We start from the raw sequence: 16826 nt of genomic DNA on the forward strand, positions 1-16826 counted from the left end.
GTAAATCTGACAGCACCCCAGAATTGAGCTTTAACATCTCCATTCAGACATACTGTGCATTACAGAAGCCTAAAGACCTTAAAAATTACCAGCAAAAAGATACCCAAAGCAGAACTAAAGTATTGTTTTTTCAATTCAAACATTTTGAAATTGCAGGTTGAAGATTATGCTTGCATGCATACTTGGAAAACTCTGTTATAGTTTGCCTTATCCTTACTTTATACTTTATTCTTATGCTATCTTGCTACATTTGTTCCAGTATGTCTTCTCAGCATTAATAGAAGGGACTGAAGGAGTTGCTGATGTAATTATTCCCTTACAGGAAATTCTACAGGATGTGTAATAGGGCAGTTCCATCCCCACCCAATCTTTACTCTTCCACTCTTTTATCAGCCACTTGTTACTTGTTTTACTAAATGCAGCTGTCAATCAAATGTGAAGGGAGAACATACAATAGGACAGGACTGTGAGGAGCCACATTGCTCAGTGCAGTGATTTTCTTTTATGCAAATATAGGACCATAATGACATACTAAGAGGGAGGTGTGGAAAGCCAATTACTTCTGTAGAGCTGAAACCAAGAGGCCATAAAGAATGCTAGGTTCTTCAGTTATGCCAGCACAGTAGCTAGTGTGCATGCATGTACTATTTTTAACTTGCAATTTGCAGAATGTTTGCATTAAAAATAAATAACTTTAATTCTGCTTTAAGGATAGATGGCATTATTTATTTGGTGCAGATTTCAGCAAAACACACTTTCTAAGGGAATGAGTGGTAACACATGTAAAACCTTCCTAAATGCACCTCATTGCAACTGGACTGTGTGAACAATGCAGAGGAGTTAATGTTGCCTCTGTGCAAGTAAAGGCATGCTGCTTTTATTATTACCGCACTTATCTTAGTACCGAGATTCTCAAATGTTAATAATGAAAGCAGATCTTCCTATTCCCAGTGTTAGGTCATAATTAAACTTTATTTTTAAGATAAAAGTAAAATCATGCACTTACGTTTACTAAAATTCTTCCATTGGATGTAGTTTACCTAAAGGCTGTTTTACTGAACAAAACGTGAAGTTTCATATAAGCATTTATGGATTTGCAAAAGATTAGATATAACGTGAGGGGTAGTCTGGCCCAGCAAGTCTTACCACTCTCCAGGAACCTGATGGCTTTACTCTTTATCTCATCAGTCAGTTGGTGAGTGTTCTGCAGATACTGCAAAATGAAGATATTAGGGGCAAAGAGAACCATGTTCTGTTCCCCGCACCCGTATGGCATGGCCAGGAGTCGGTCCAGGTTTTGCATGGCTGTACCCATCAGGTCTCCTGTAAAAGAATAACATGAGGCACATTTTAGGTAGAATTGCTTTACAACGCTAAGTCAGCATGTTTTTAAATGCTTTGAAACATCGTACAACTTTTTACTTTCCATGTTTGTCCACTCTACTTTAAAGCAGACCTTCACCCTCCCCACCCACTTTCCCTTATTACATACTTACCACCCCACCCCCTCCTCATCTCTCACTATCGGACATTTTTTTTTTCCCCAAATACCTTTTTCTCTTTGGGACCCTTCCCAGAACTCACCGGTAAGAATGACATCCCAGGCACCTGCAGCCTCCTGTGATACTGTCATCATGCATCCCAAGAGAGAAGCTGATTGGTTACCATGCACAGCTGCTCCAGATTTTGTCTGCTCCTGTTTTGGTCCTTTCCCTGATGTTTCTTGACATGTTTCTGAACTGTGCATGAAAGTTTTTGCTGTATAAGCTGAAAACTAAAAAACATAGGCAACTGCTCCAGACTTTGTCTGATCCAGTATGGATAAATTCCCCGCTATGTGTCATCATGGAGTCGCTGCAAGAACTCAGAAGAGACAGCTAGCCACTGCATGTGAGAGACATGTGAATATCTGTTATGAGGACAACTGAGTGAACATGATAAGAGGGGATTACAAAAAAAAAGGTAGGGGTTAGTTCTCCTTTAATAAAGAATAATTTTATTTTGTTCTGGTCAGAATAGTAAAATAAAAACAATCAACTCCTGATTTTAGAATGTGACTGTCAAGTCCTAGTGAATCACTGTTTCACAATAGTGAATATATAAAATACTTTGGGGATATGACAGAATATGAATCGTAGGAATCGTAGCTGGAGAAAAAGTATCTCTTATGTATCTGATATTGTATATGATTGAGGATCAGAGATCTGGAATTATCTGAAATATCTGAAGGATGATTGCTCACTTAGGAACAATGGATTCCTTGATGTGGTGGGCAATCTACATTGCGCTACTCATAAAGGGATTAGATATTACTTATGTATCATCCTTGTGAGTGATCCTTGAACAGATATATCCTTTCTACAACCACTGATATTATAGAGATAGATCTTTAGAGCGTGCCTGCATATACTTCACAATTTTCCATCTGAATGTCACTAAGCCAATTGAAAATTTGAGCTACAAGAAAATTGCAGTTTTATATGTCTGCACATTTCTTGTTCTGCAGATTGAATGATCCTTACAAGGATTTCTTCCTGACTGTTGGCGAATGTGTTCACTGTCCTAGTGAAGGTCAGTTGTAGTCTGGAAGCAGTTTTTTTCCTTTGTTGTATCCATCTACAGTATGTTGACCAATACAACTGATCGGTCCATTCTATGATGTTTATAACATTATGTAGATCAATTGCGATCTAAAGATTACTGCTGCTTTATAGAATGAATGATCGTAATTAGGAATGTTTAGAAAAAAAAGGTACTGGATATATATCCTCTAAAAGTGAATTCAAATTTGAGAAGATCCTATATATCTTACCCAGAACTGTGATGTGAGCTCTCTCAGAATTCTCCAGAACTTTCTCTGGAACCTTTAGATTGACGTCCTCTGTCTTTGAATTGTCTGGAATAAAAATATATTTAAAAAACTATCAATGAAAGAGCATATCACGTTACTTTCATATTTTAAACAAATGTTAGCCTATTTAAAACTGATTCTGGAGGGTTAAATCACAATTTTTATGTCTCGTGTGGTGGAGATCTCTGGATTTTAATTCATGGCTCTGCTCAAACAATGGCAGGCGGTTCCAGCTTTCCCTTTTGTGTGCTAAAGTTATTTTACAATATAGATATTGTAACTGTAAGAGTGGAAGCTCAAGAACACACTGTTGTTGGTGTAGTATGAATTAGACTCCAAAGTGAGAGAAAACAGAAGTGGGAACTATGGTGAGGAGATTTTGCTAGAGTCCCAAGGAGATACAGAACTCCAGCAGGTAACTTAGCTCACTGAAATATATAATTAAAATGTTACCGTTGACAGAGGTACATTTTATATGAGATTAAAAGTCTTTTTTTCAAAGTTGGAGATAAACATTAACATATTTCAGTGGGGTTTATATATAAACAATTCGCAAAGCCTTTCCACCTTCAAATCTCTGTGAATGTTCATTTAGCGCAAAAAGGCAAAAATGAACTTTTTTACTTATTTTCTTTTTAGGTTAAATGAACCCTATCCCCGATATCATGGTTTAGGTTGCCTCCTTTCCCTCACAGGTTTCTATGAAACCACCTTTGTGTCTGCTTATAAAGTGTTATCACTAGCACACCAGATTCCTTCAAGGATAGTCAATCGTGAATTTATTCAAAACTTATGTCAAATACACAAGCACTGTCGGGACCACACACGATCTCTTCATCAGGCATCCCTTCACGATTGACTATCCTTGAAGGAGTCTGGTGTGCTGGTGACATCTCTTTATTATCTGCAACTGGCGGCGCCATCCGCGGTCATTCCAAGCACCCTTCCCCATATTTGGGAATATCCGTTAAGGAGTGCAACAAACCTTTCTCTTCATATGCTAAGTGTGTGTCTCCACAAACTCACAGGCACAGAGAGAAAGGCAAGACACTCCCCTGTTCCGTGCTCCTCCTTCCTCCCTCCTCCCTTCTTTCAGCTAGTAGATGGATGGCTGCTGGAGACTGTTCTGTCCCTTGTGATCTTGTACTGGACAGTAAGTTTAGGGAAGTTGATCTGAGAGAGTTGGAGCTGTTTTTCAACATGATGACTGTAAATGCTTGGGCAAAAATAAATACTTTGCTCGGCAATGTATATTTGTTTGATCTGGATTCATTATTGAGAAAAAGTTTGCGCGTTTAATATTACTTTAAGTATTTCCTAAGCTCCTCAGCTCCCTCCAGTGGCCATAATATGGTATCTTCTGAATGTGACATTCAATCTAGAAAGAAAATATACTAAGAATGTTCATTTTTGCCTCTATTTGCACAGATTGAATGTTCAGAGAGATTTTCAGGGTCAATGGCTCTTCCATTCTATCACTGATACCAAGGAAGTACAATAATATTTGCCCAAAATGAATAAAACAGGTCTTTCTCACTCAGTAGTAACTAATATGATTCCAGCTTTCAAATGCAGTTTTGCCCATAATGGTTGCCCATAGTAACCATGGAATCCCGGAATAGTTAATATAGACAATACAAACCATTTCTGTAAACCTTCCCTAATATTCCTTACCTTTTCCCTCTTGTATGCACATCAGAGAGCTAAATGATTTCTCCTCTAGGACACCACCAGGCTGTGAAGATGCGTAAAAGAAAAAATTATATAGTATGGTGTCAATTTTTATCTGTCTACGTATAGTAGTTTTACATGAAGAAAAAATTCAGTTATATAATAACATTTTACACTTTAGATAAATGCCATACAAAGGCTCCCATAAACCAGACTGTTTTTGACATCGGGCAAGATGAGAAGCTTATTTCAAGTGAGCCATCTAGGTGCATCATTAGTAATGGTCATCAGCCATTTTTCCACAGATGCCTGCTGTGCAGTATTCAGAAATAGAGTTCAGTAATGCCAACTCTTCAAAATGATGTGTTCTCATTGTGTCTACAAGGATGTGCATGGTATCACACCCTTGCCTGGAAACGATCCTGGGAACATTTGGTCTCTGGGTTGTTTCCTTGCTTGTGGAGCCACTGGAGGGTTCTGATTTTGTGCTGACCTTGTCCTATCCACCTACAGTGTATAGGGCTCTGCCCCACCTACTGGTCAGCTGCAGGAAATTACCTAATCTGCCACCTTCCTGTCTTTGCCCAAGTATATGATTTCCTGTGTGCATCCTGGGTGTGATTGTCTTTAATATATTGGATTCCTGGTTTATGATACGCTTGTCCCCTACCTGCCTTTGGATTACCCTTTTGTACTGTGCTTCCATTTGTTGCTGACCTGGCTTGGACTTTGACTCTGCTTCTTCTGGACTACCCTTTGGACCTGTTGCCTTTGGTTTGTTGCTGTCCCGGCCTGGATTCTGACGCTGAGATCCCATTTCATTTGGTACTGCGCAATTCTAATTACTGGCTACTGATCCTGGCTAACACCATACTGTGTGTAGTTCCTTTCATTATTATTATTGTATTGCTGGTCTTGTTCTGCCTACATTTTGTTCATCGGGTCTCTGCATACCCTGGCTGTGAGATTCCCATCTGTCTCTCCACCTGACACCGGGATAACAAGACTACCGGTCAGGAAATTGGACTGATGGGTGGGAATTCTTGGCAGGCCTAACACATGGTAGTTAATCTGCTAGTGGTGGTATTATTACTAGACATGTAAGCTGCAGACAAAATTTGGTTCGGTTCGAATATTTTGTTGTTTCGGGTTTCGAATGCAAAATTCAATCCGCTTCGGGTTTTGGATTCAGAATAAATCGGAATTTTCGTTAGTTTCGGATGAGTTGACAAATATTTGTTGCGAATACCACAGAAAACCATATACAGATATTAATACTAAAGCTGAATCTCCTAGTACCGAATTACATTTGGGATCTGAATTTCCAAATTGCATTCGGGAGCTCCTGACTGCCATTCGGGTCTGGGAGCCTCAGTTTTGGAATATATGTGTATATATACTGTATATGGCTCCCATGTTGCCATAATGAAAATTCGTGTTCAGACCTATTTGGATGCATTAAGCTAAAAACACATCTGATTGGCCAGAAAAGTCACATGTTCGTTTCAGTTTAATTTCCGTAAACAGAAATTCGTATTTGGACACATTCGGATGCATTGGGAGTAGGAAATTCGGATGTGTGCGTATGTTGGAATTTCAGAAAATTCATTCGAGTTTTGATTTGGAACGAAAACAAATCGCACATGTCTAATTATTACTAAGGTGATGGCTTATCATGCTGGTGGTAAGAAGGGTTTTGCTTTGGGTGGCACAAAGGAGGGTAGAGGAAAATCCTGCACATGATTATGCTGCTCTTCTATATCACTTGGAATCTTGGTTATGATTTTGATTTGAATTGTTTTAAAGCAGTTTAAATAAGTGAAGAGGGTGTTGCTAGATTGTAGGTAGGTTAGTTCTCTTTGGAGGTAGGAATTCAGCAGCACAACCAACCTTTGAAGAAAAGTGCAATGTATTTATACCGGTGATCAAATATAAAATATTGGCTATTCCATTTTACTTCCATTCATGTAGCTCTGGCTAAAAAATTGTGAAATTCTGGTTCCAGAATGCCATGCTGTGGTCCCTCATGCCATGACAAAAGCATTATCTGTTTTCTTTCATTTGCCTTCAGCAACAAAATATTTCCTTTGTGAAATAGGTTTTTAAATTTTTTTAAAATGGAAGTCTTTATGCTGATGGCTTCCTTTTTTTCATTAGGTTGGACTCATGCATCCCATATTTTACCATGTCCTTCAGTGTTAAGACATCATTTTAGCTGAATTGGGAAAATTGAGAAATAACTATTTATTTTGTTTTAACAGCAGGGCAAAGTATTGACATGGGCAAGCAGAAAGGTGATTTTTGTTCCCAGATTTTCCAGACACTATAGGATACATATAATACATACTGACCTGAACAAGTAAAGGCTTGACGATTGTATCCGTGCTTCCTCTCTTAGGGACAATCGGTATCTCATTGTTGCACAATTCATCTGTGTGCAGAGCCTCAGTTTTCACTGTGATGTTTACTTGTCCTAGAAGGAGGCACAGATGTTAATTACTAGTAACTATACATTATTTCTTTGCATCTGTTTATGTAGCACAAACGTAATCCACAGAGTTCTACAAAATACATGGGACTCATCTACCTCTACCTAAACCTCAACACTTTCATTCTAGTTTCTACTATCAACATAAATTATTTTTTTTGTCACCATGCCACAATAATGCTGTACACAAAATGTTATAGTGATGTGCATTCTCAGTAGATGCATTTCAAGGGCCGTGCCTTCAATCTAAGAGCTGCTACACCATTGCACAACCCAATGCAAGACAATATAAATTCTATTTGTTAGCTAGCCCTTCACACCTCTAATACAAAAAGGCTAGGTTAAAGCAAAAATAAATGAAGCTAGTAAAAAGAAAAAAAAATCACAACTTCCTGTAAGCACAGCTGACCTCATTGGGCCTTCTCGTGGGATCCTGGGAAAGCTGAGGATCCCATGCATCCCAAGAATACACTCCTGCATTGTCCTGCATTCTTGTGGGATTTAGGGAACTCAGCATCCCAGGAACCCACAAGAATGCCCTTGTTACCCTCAGCTATGCATGCTTGCCAGAAGTCAGAGAAAAATATTTATAATAAATCATAAAATAAGTTTTTGTTTTTTTCTTTTGGATTTTAAAAGTTGATTATATTTTCCCTGGTTCCTTTCTACCACCTTCTTCAACATACTAATGGAATTAAAAGGAAAAAAAACTGTTTTCAATACATATCTGATGTCATGACTAGGTCTTTGTGCTTCTTTGATCATTAGACTTTTTTTGCGGACTACATCATGTAACTACAGTCCAAAAGGAGGCTAGAAAGATTGGCTTTAGGCCAAAAAATGTCAGGGTAGTAATGCTAATCAAGTGAAAAGAGCAATGATATATAGTATATCTGGAAAAAAAATAAGTCAAGGCAATTGGACTTGCTGTATTTTTCTTGAAGACATTTCACCGGTCGTCCAATCAGCTTTCTCAATTCAGAATGACTTGTACAAAAAATTATCTGGGAATAAATATGGTGAATGTTGTTCCAATCCACATGCGTTTGTCACAACCAGGTGCATTTGGATAATGGGAGCCCAGAGAGAGGTGTTAAAACAGCATTGTATGATGTGCTTATCTCTGATAAATGTTGGATAACCATGCTTGTACAAAATAGTTATGCGTAGTGACATGCCCGTCAGTGCAGTTCTTGCTCTGTGACGATTGCCCTTCACCATGGGCACACCACTAATGTTATCCCGCTTGTATTCCGACTGTTATATATACTTGTATGTAATTACCATGTATCGTATATTTACTCAATAAAGCTGACTTTTGAATTAAAAAAAAAAAAACAGCATTGTATGTGGCAGACAATAAAATGTCTGAACCCCCCACCCCCACCACCACCTTTATTCAAGCTTGGCTTCTCCATTTTTAAATAAATGGTGTCTTTACTTGGTTGTCTTCAAAGAAGTGACCTTTTTTCTTTAGATGTATGTATACTGCTGAATCCTGACCAAAGGGTTTGGCTCTTCTATGATGTGCCATACGCTGGTGCAGCTGCTGTTTTGTTTCATCGACATACAATTCTGAGCACTCCCCACTGCACTGGACTGCATACACAATGTTGTTCATCTTGTGTTTTGGCGTTGGGTCTTTTGGGTGAACTAGTTGTTGCCTCAGTGTATTGCCTTAAGACCGAGTAAGGCAGAAATGCGTCAGCGGTTGTGCCTTGTATAAATGCATGTGGAATAAAGTTTGAATTTCTTTGGAAGATGATCGTGTGCTGGTTCCACAGTTTTTGAGCTTAAAACTGTCAGTCTGTAAAGTGTCTCCCCCCCCCCCCCCCCCCCACCTCTATTCAAGCTTGGCTTCTCAATTTTTACATAAATGGTCTCTGAATTGAGAAAGCTGGTTGGGCGACCGATGAAATGTCTTCGAGAAAAATACTGCAAGTCCAGTTGCCTTGACTTATTTTTTTACAGATATACCATGACCTGGATGAATGAGAACCTTCACAGACATAATGATACAGTATATAGTAGTCTACAGCACACATTTAAAAAAATCAAAATGGCATTTTAGTGCAGAAGGGATTATTTTATTTCATTTTAATTATTAATTTATTTATGTGAAACAGGGTTTGATCCTGTAAGAAGATGCATTGCAAAGCCCTGTTATTAGCAGCAGTACGGTGGTGAGGGAGTCTCATTGTTGCATAGTGAGACCGCTAAACGCAGTTCTGCTGCACACCTGTATATTGACACTTCTAATGAGTCATGGGCCTCGTGAGCCCGATATTAACATGTCACTCTCATCTGCTGTATAAATTTATAAAATGTGTAAGCTGAGAATTTCAGATGTTCTACTTTAAATCCCATGATGCTCTATAAGCCAGAAGAGAAATTCTTAGCACATTTACCTAGGTCTACCCATGATTTTTTAGAAAGACCTCTTACCCAGGACTTTGGCTTTTAGTTTCCAGAAGAATGTTGTGCTCTCATCTGCTCCTAGACAGCTGGTGTGGTGACAATCTTCACATGGCATTTTTTCTAGATCACTGGTGGTGTGCAGTGTGGTCCTAATCTGGAAAAAAAGTGACATTACAATTTACTGTTGTACATATCTCTCATTGTTACTATAAATGAGATGTAGTGTAAAAGCAGACCATATGTCAAAAAGGTCCACTAGTTCTTCTTACTGCCACCATGCTAAAACACGCAGGTTTAGTCCTTAAATATTTACCAGTTTGTTGTAATGTGTTCCCTCCAAAACAAAGCTGCTGCCTTACTTTTCCTGCTTTTGTGTTCTGCTATGGTATAACACTGGTTCTGTGTACTGCTTTTTTTGACGTGGCACAGGGGCTCTAATGAGTAACAATACTAATAATGTTTATAGGGTATTATTCATATAGGGCAATGGTTCTCAACTTTTCCAGGGCCGGGACGCCTTGGTAACATTTGTCAAGTTGTGATGACCCCCAACAGTAAAATTTAGGGATGACACGGCTGCTGCAGTGACATCTGATGGTGTGGCAGGAGAACTGACACTGCACTAGGAGAGGGCTGAGGAGGACTCTCACCTAGCACAGCAGTAATCACACAGTGACCCACAGATTGAGAACCAATGGCGTACGCCGTCAGAATGAAAAAAAAAAAAAATATAGGAATGCATAGCTAGATTCCTATTGGCTATTTCACTTTGCAATAGCCAATAGCAAACTAGCTATTGCACCCACCCTCTGCTGCTGTCAATCAGAAGAAGAGGACCTGATGAGAACTTCAGGCCCCCCTCTGCTGATTGGCAGCAGCAGAGGGCGAGTGCAATAGCTAGTTTGATATTGGCTATTGCAAAGTGAAATAGCCAATAGGAATCTAGCTATGCATTCCTATGGTGTTTTTTTTTTCTGACTTACTGTGGCCGGCGGCCCCCGATGTCAGAAAAAAAAAACCCGCTGATATAGGGATTATGTATGGATGTAAAGAACTTAAGTGATGATTGATTTTCTATATATTCATTTGTTCAGTTTGGGAATATACGCAAGCAGACTAAAGTGCATGGTTTTGGTTGTACTAGAAGTTGTTAGCTGCACATGTGTTATTCATCAATCATGATGGTAGAGATGGCTAGAACTTCCCACATTCCTAATTACTGAGGAAGACAGTGTGAGGGTCGCTTTGCAGAATATTCTAAGGCTAGGTTCATACCAGATGCAGTGCGTTTCGGGCCGATTCTGGCCAGAACGCACTGCATCGCATTGCGGCTGGCTCACTTCTTTGCGGGGCAGGAGGGCGTGGCGGGCCATTGAAGTGAATGGCACTGTAGCCACGCCCTCCGGCCGCAATGCGATCGTCCACACAGGATCGCAAGGCACATTGTGTCTGAGGTCCAATGCGGTGCGATCCAAATAGTGCTTGCAGTATTTTGATCGCACTGCACCGGACCGCAGGCACAATGTGCCATACGTGAACCTAGCCTAAATCAAAGTTTATGAAGTGTTTACAAACTATGAATTATATCTCTTTACTATAATATTTCTTGATTAAGTTATTAATATAAGAAAGAACATTGAATTATGTATATATATATTGATACATGCAACATTATATGTTTTAACCCCTTCGTGACTGACGACGTACAGTGTACGTCGCCAGCATCGGGGCTGTTTAAACAGACTCCCGGCGACTTTTGCTGCCGGGACTCTAGTTGAAGGCATTTTAACTTATAGTTAAGGCTATAGGAAGGTGGGGGCAATTCTCCCCCATCCCCCTCTCTTCTATTAGTGGTCTGAAGAGTTTCGGATTTCAGCTGTGAGGTACCCAAAGCCTGTCATGTTTTAAAAAGGCTATTCATGGCAAATGGGCGGGACATTCTCACAAAGGAAAAAGGGACCTATTCTCACATTCTAGAGCACTTACACGTGTACACACTTACACATTTACAGATCTATTTTTATATTTTGTTTCATGCCATTTATCTTGTAATCATTTGTAACTTTGTAATTAAACACATTTTTGAGTTTTATGCAAGAACGGAAGCCATTTTCTCTTTTGAACTTCTTCCACCCTACATCTTCAAGATAAAAGAATATGTCATAAAAAATCATATAATACAGCCAGCCAATCAGTGTCTCTATGTTAAACAGAAAGCACCACTCAGCTATGGAGAACATGTGAAAATAAGAGTTAGGCATAGTCAGGTTAGACCTGGATGGAGCCCACTCCAAGAGACCACTAAGTTACATCAGTAGGTTTTTGAGAGGCTGTGGTTAGGGGAACCAATAGGCCTAAAGTCACTTTTTGACTTTATATTTCCATCAAGAATAAATCCGATTCTTTTAGATTACCAAAGTATGGATTATTAGCCTGACATTAGACAGTTAATAGGGCAACAACTATCAAACTTCAAGTGATCTCTGTCTCACAGACTCATTACTATGCTGTGGCAAGCTATGGGCCCATTACACAGAAAATAATTGCACTGTTGGGCTTAATAAAGGCTTGGTCATGCTCGCATAAATCATAAATATTATATCCAAATGAAAAGCATTTCTTTCTCAGTAGAAGTAAGAGTATTGTTCAGAATTTGCTCCACCAGGGTTTTATTTAGTCTGAAGGTAGTGAGACTGACATGCCAATCCCCTGGTCAAACATCTGCCTTCAAGGTATACATGCTAGCCTTTAGCATTAACTTTTCTTAGCTAAAAAAAAAGAAGCTTCACCAGCACAATATATATTGCTGATTTGTAAGACAAAAAGCATGATCAGTTATTTTCCTGATAAACTCTAAGAATGAAATAAAAGAGACACTGATCTGCTAAAACTGTCCACTCATTCACAGGCAGGAAAACGTACAGGTTTGGTTATAGCGAAGAGAAAGTATGACAGGGAAAAGTGGAAACTATCTCTTCCAATTATCAAAAGTTTCAAGGGATTCAACAAATATACAATTGAAGTAGAAAACCTTTATAGTCCGTTATGACTGCTGGACAACAAACCGCCTATGGGAAGATAGAATCGGGGAAAATATATTTTATATAATGTGGCATTCATTTTCTGAGTTTTATTTACCTTCATAGGCTGCTCCATGTAGTTAAATGTAGAAGCTTTTAGGGTAAATGTTTCTCCCCGCACTACAGAGTACGGCAGGGTAAGCTCCACAAAGAATGGCTGGAAGACCCGAAGAGAAGCAGCAGAAGACAGGCCTAATCCACTGGGACCCAAGCAAACTGCCCCTCCATTCCAGTCTGTGATGGTATCTGGTGCCTTCTTGTGGAGTTCAGCACTGCCATCTGTTCTAAAAAGCAAAAACAAAATCATATATATGTGAAAACAGTTGGAGTTAAACAGATGAGACAGAAACACAAATATAGATGGGTTTATTTGAAATCTAGAAACTAGACTTTTACAACTGTTTGATACGAAGGATTCTCCAATAAAGTTCCAAGGTCCAACCTTTCCATTGCTCATTATGTTCTAATGTCAGATTCCCTTCATAACACTCTATTCACTCCTAGTTCATACTTACCCCAGTGCTATAAGTTCAAAAAGTAAGGTCTCAGGAAAATAGACTCGTATTCTTTCCTCCTCTTTTTTTGCTGTTCTAGCTGTTGTCAGGAGGTTTGTTTCATGTGGTGCACTTGGGACACGAGCTTAAAAAGAAATACACACATGGTTACACCAAACATGTAGCACTCAGCCTTATCCCTCTTTCTTTTCATTCTCAATTGTCCCTCCTTTTTGGTCTGATGTACAGTATAAACGTCTATATAAGAAAAAATATTTAAAAAAATTATTTATCTATTTATAGCCAAGGTTAATGAAAAATGTATTAGGCCCTTTTCACATGGGCAGGCCAGTCAAATCTGCCTGTCAGTTTTTCAGGCGTATCTGATTGGAAGCCCAATACAACGCTCTGAGCACCCAGACATAAACAGTTGTTTGTCCATTTACATCCACTTACCCCGGACTTGTCCGCTTATATCCAACAGCCCATAGACCTAACATAGATCCAGTTACTTCATTTCTTGCAATGGAGACAAAACTTAACTGATTTGGGTGTCGCAAAAATGATATTTGCACTGTACTGCTCCGATCAGCAGGGGAACTGTGCATGGATCCTCTGCTGATTGGAATGCCTGTCGCCCATATCACAGCGGCCTTACACGGTTTAGCATTGTGAAACAAAACAAAAACAATAATTATGAAAAATGGTTTACTGAATTAAACCTTTCATATATTTTGTTGCATTTGTTATTAAAAGCCAACATAAAGAAAAAGAATTTGTGAAATAAACACTTGTGGATTTATCCAATCAATAACCAATTGCTTTAAAAGGGTCTGTCGTAGTCTGTGTAATGGGGAAGTGCTTGGGTGTGTCCTCTGCCCCTTCCCCCTTTCAAAAAGTTTGAAGGCATGCATTCAGCTTTTTCTTTTCATGTTAGTATAGTGCTTGGAAAACACAAAATGGAGAAACTGCTTCTCCTTCAATGTTTTTTTTTATGGAAGAAGCTTTTTTTCTTAGAGGAACGCTTTCACAGTCAATCGGATGAATGGATTCAAGCTAACATACAAAATCTGTGGGTGCATCTGATGCTTAGAGCAGTGGTTCTCAACCTGTGTAACCTCAGGACCCACATTTCTCCATGGTCATTACATTGTGACCCAAGTTTCTCCGCACTGAAACACACAGCATTGCGGTACTGTGTGGGCGATCAAACTGTGGTTAGGAGGTGGGTTGGGGATGCCATTAAAATGAATGGCAATGCAACACACCTCCCACACCAGAATGCGCGGTAGGTGCAATTGCATGGTACGGTGCATTCATCGCGCGGGAACAGGCCCTCAAAAACATTGACATACATTCACAACCACAGACACAATCTCACACACTCAAACATGACTGATGGATTCGTCAATTTTCGTCCCTTCGTTCAAAACCCCAATAAACACTCGTACTGCGTGACATGGATTTTAATGGCCACAGCAGACCTTTTATTAAACCAAACAATTTTAACAATAACCAAAAGTAATAAACCAAATAATATATACAAATAATACTGTAAATGATCGTTGACCTGAAAAGGGGTTTTTTGATGCCCAACAGCCCAAAAAGGCCTCTCCTACCACTCCACCCATGTCCCCAGCCGCACCACAACCAGCTCGAGGACACTTATCCGGACACCAACAGATCCGGACACCAACAGGGGGAGGCACCCATACCAGCTGAGGGCCCCCCATTTTTGTAATCAACTCCGATTTTGTAGACCCCCCAAAGACCCCCTAACCCGTCAAGCTGCCGTGACAAAAGTACCCCCGAAAACCCCCATAATCACAACATTAAGGGAGGGAGGGTGGGACAACCTGCTTCCTTAGTGGAAAATGGATGAGGCTGAGCACATGTCAAGGCCCGAACACTGTAGTGCATAATGCATACATATAGTGTGGAACAGTTATATTTATTTCTGCATACCTGGCTGTATATTACATTTTTTTATGATGCAGCAGAGTGCTGCAGACAAAAGGCAGCCCCCAAAAAAGATGGGCAATTACAATTAAATGCTCTACTTTGAGCACCCCAAGGCACAAAAGGGCCTATCAATATAAAATAAAAACAGTATATCCCCAAAATAAATGAAAACCTCCAAAATACCAAAACCCTGAAACAAAAGCCCACTTTTACAAAGGAAGAACTGCAAAAAAAATAGCTATGGATAGAACAGCAGCTAAAATTGACCGCTAACCTCATTGCTAGGGATGCAGTGGTAGCGGCTTTTCGTTATAGAGTACAAGTAATGATATTTATCTTCGGGTACTCGCCGATACCGAGTACCGATACTGGTACTTCCACTAGAATGGAGCCTGCTTCCCGGCCAATCAGGAAGCCGGGAGGCGTGTCATTACCCACCGCCCTGATTGGCCGGTGTGACGGACCCCAGTACTCAGGATGAGTATGTCCGCCTCTGTCTTCTTCCTTGCTGAGGAGATATTGTAACCTGAAGATCCTTAGCTCCCAGTTTCCCCAGTCACTGGTCGGGACACGAGTGTAGGGTGAAGCAAACTCTGATTTATTGAGCAACTGCACAAACTTTTATACAGCAAGTGATGAGATCAGATTATAATCCCATCACATCCACCCTGCCCTCCCCCCAGACATTCTGTCTTCACAACACCACAGGGTTTCCCCTGCTAACGAGCTCCAGACAGCCATAGCAGGAGCCTGGCCAGAATGTCATTATCCTGAGCTCCTTCAGAGAACAATGGGAGATAACGAGGGATGGTGCTGACAGTCTTTTCCTAACCAGGTTACACAGTATAACGCACTCAAACATAACTCAACACCAATACACATTTAACTCATAAACTGATCACCATGTCGTCACAGCCGGGAAGCTGGCTCCATGTTCCCTCATGGCACTGCCAGTCAGAGGAAATCTCCCTCTGACCGGAAGTTTCGGTATCGGGGATAAGTATCGGAGCATTTGGGCGAGTACGAGTATCGGTGCATCCCTACTCATTACAGTAAAAAATGAAAGACAAACATGAAGGCAACAAAGGGGCTGATTGCCCAAAGAGGAAGCAATCAGAATTAAAGAAAAAACAGACCCTAATCTCTCCCTGCGCAGGTTGTCAGCTTTCCCTACGCTTTCCCTACGCTTTCCCTACAACACGTGTCAACTACATATCAATCTCAGCTGTCCTCACAACCATTCTGTATTAAACTGAGAAAAGGAAACTCAAATCTAGAAATAAGTTTGCACTCATTTTATATGAAATAGATCCTGCAATAAACTTACCCAAAAGAACAGTACTTCCTACTCTGTCGTCGATCGCAGGTGTTTCCACACACTTCTTAATCTCTGCACTCGTTAAGATTTTTAATCGCAAACCCTGTAATGAAAAAACAATGCTGTTGAAGGAGCTGACTTACTAAACTAACAGAGCTTGTTCACTTTGCAAAGTGAATTTTCATGAAGCTTAGCAAATGAGGAAAAACTACCTTTGCAACGAATATCCAGTCATATGGAAGATACATTAAAAATAAAACCGGTTTTGTGCTCAAACATGATTAGAAGTCAGCAAAAGCTAACCTCATTCACTAAGCTAAGCAAAAATTCACTTTGAAAATTCGCTGGCAGGTAGCTAGGGGGCTTTGTTGGCAGAGTTGGGGCTCTGGTGGGGACATTAGAGCTGGGAAGGCTGTGCTTGCAGAGTTGGGGGGCTCCAGTGGGGTGAGGAAAACAAGGGGGAGCTTTTGAAGACTGGTGAGCCTACCCCTTCAGAGAAACTAAATTATACCTATAGATAAGATCAGGTGCCTACCACGCATGA

At 40.1% G+C, this 16826-nt stretch overlaps 1 protein-coding gene across 1 annotated transcript in view; it reads right to left on the bottom strand.

Annotated features, from left to right (window-relative positions):
- The window catches only part of LOC108799965 (alpha-2-macroglobulin-like), a 78182-nt gene that overhangs the window by 25883 nt on the left and 35473 nt on the right, over positions 1–16826 (bottom strand). Inside the window, exons 17-24 of the mRNA XM_018571915.1 lie at positions 16292–16385; positions 13024–13147; positions 12567–12792; positions 9456–9582; positions 6874–6995; positions 4526–4586; positions 2813–2896; positions 1147–1323 (exon numbers count right to left, since the gene is read on the bottom strand). Coding sequence (XP_018427417.1) covers positions 1147–1323; positions 2813–2896; positions 4526–4586; positions 6874–6995; positions 9456–9582; positions 12567–12792; positions 13024–13147; positions 16292–16385 — 1015 coding nt within the window. The remainder of the gene's footprint in view (positions 1–1146; positions 1324–2812; positions 2897–4525; positions 4587–6873; positions 6996–9455; positions 9583–12566; positions 12793–13023; positions 13148–16291; positions 16386–16826) is intronic.

The sequence above is a fragment of the Nanorana parkeri genome, unplaced genomic scaffold, assembly GCF_000935625.1.
Source record: "Nanorana parkeri isolate BGI_ZX_2015 unplaced genomic scaffold, ASM93562v1 scaffold1863, whole genome shotgun sequence".
NCBI lineage: Eukaryota > Metazoa > Chordata > Amphibia > Anura > Dicroglossidae > Nanorana > Nanorana parkeri.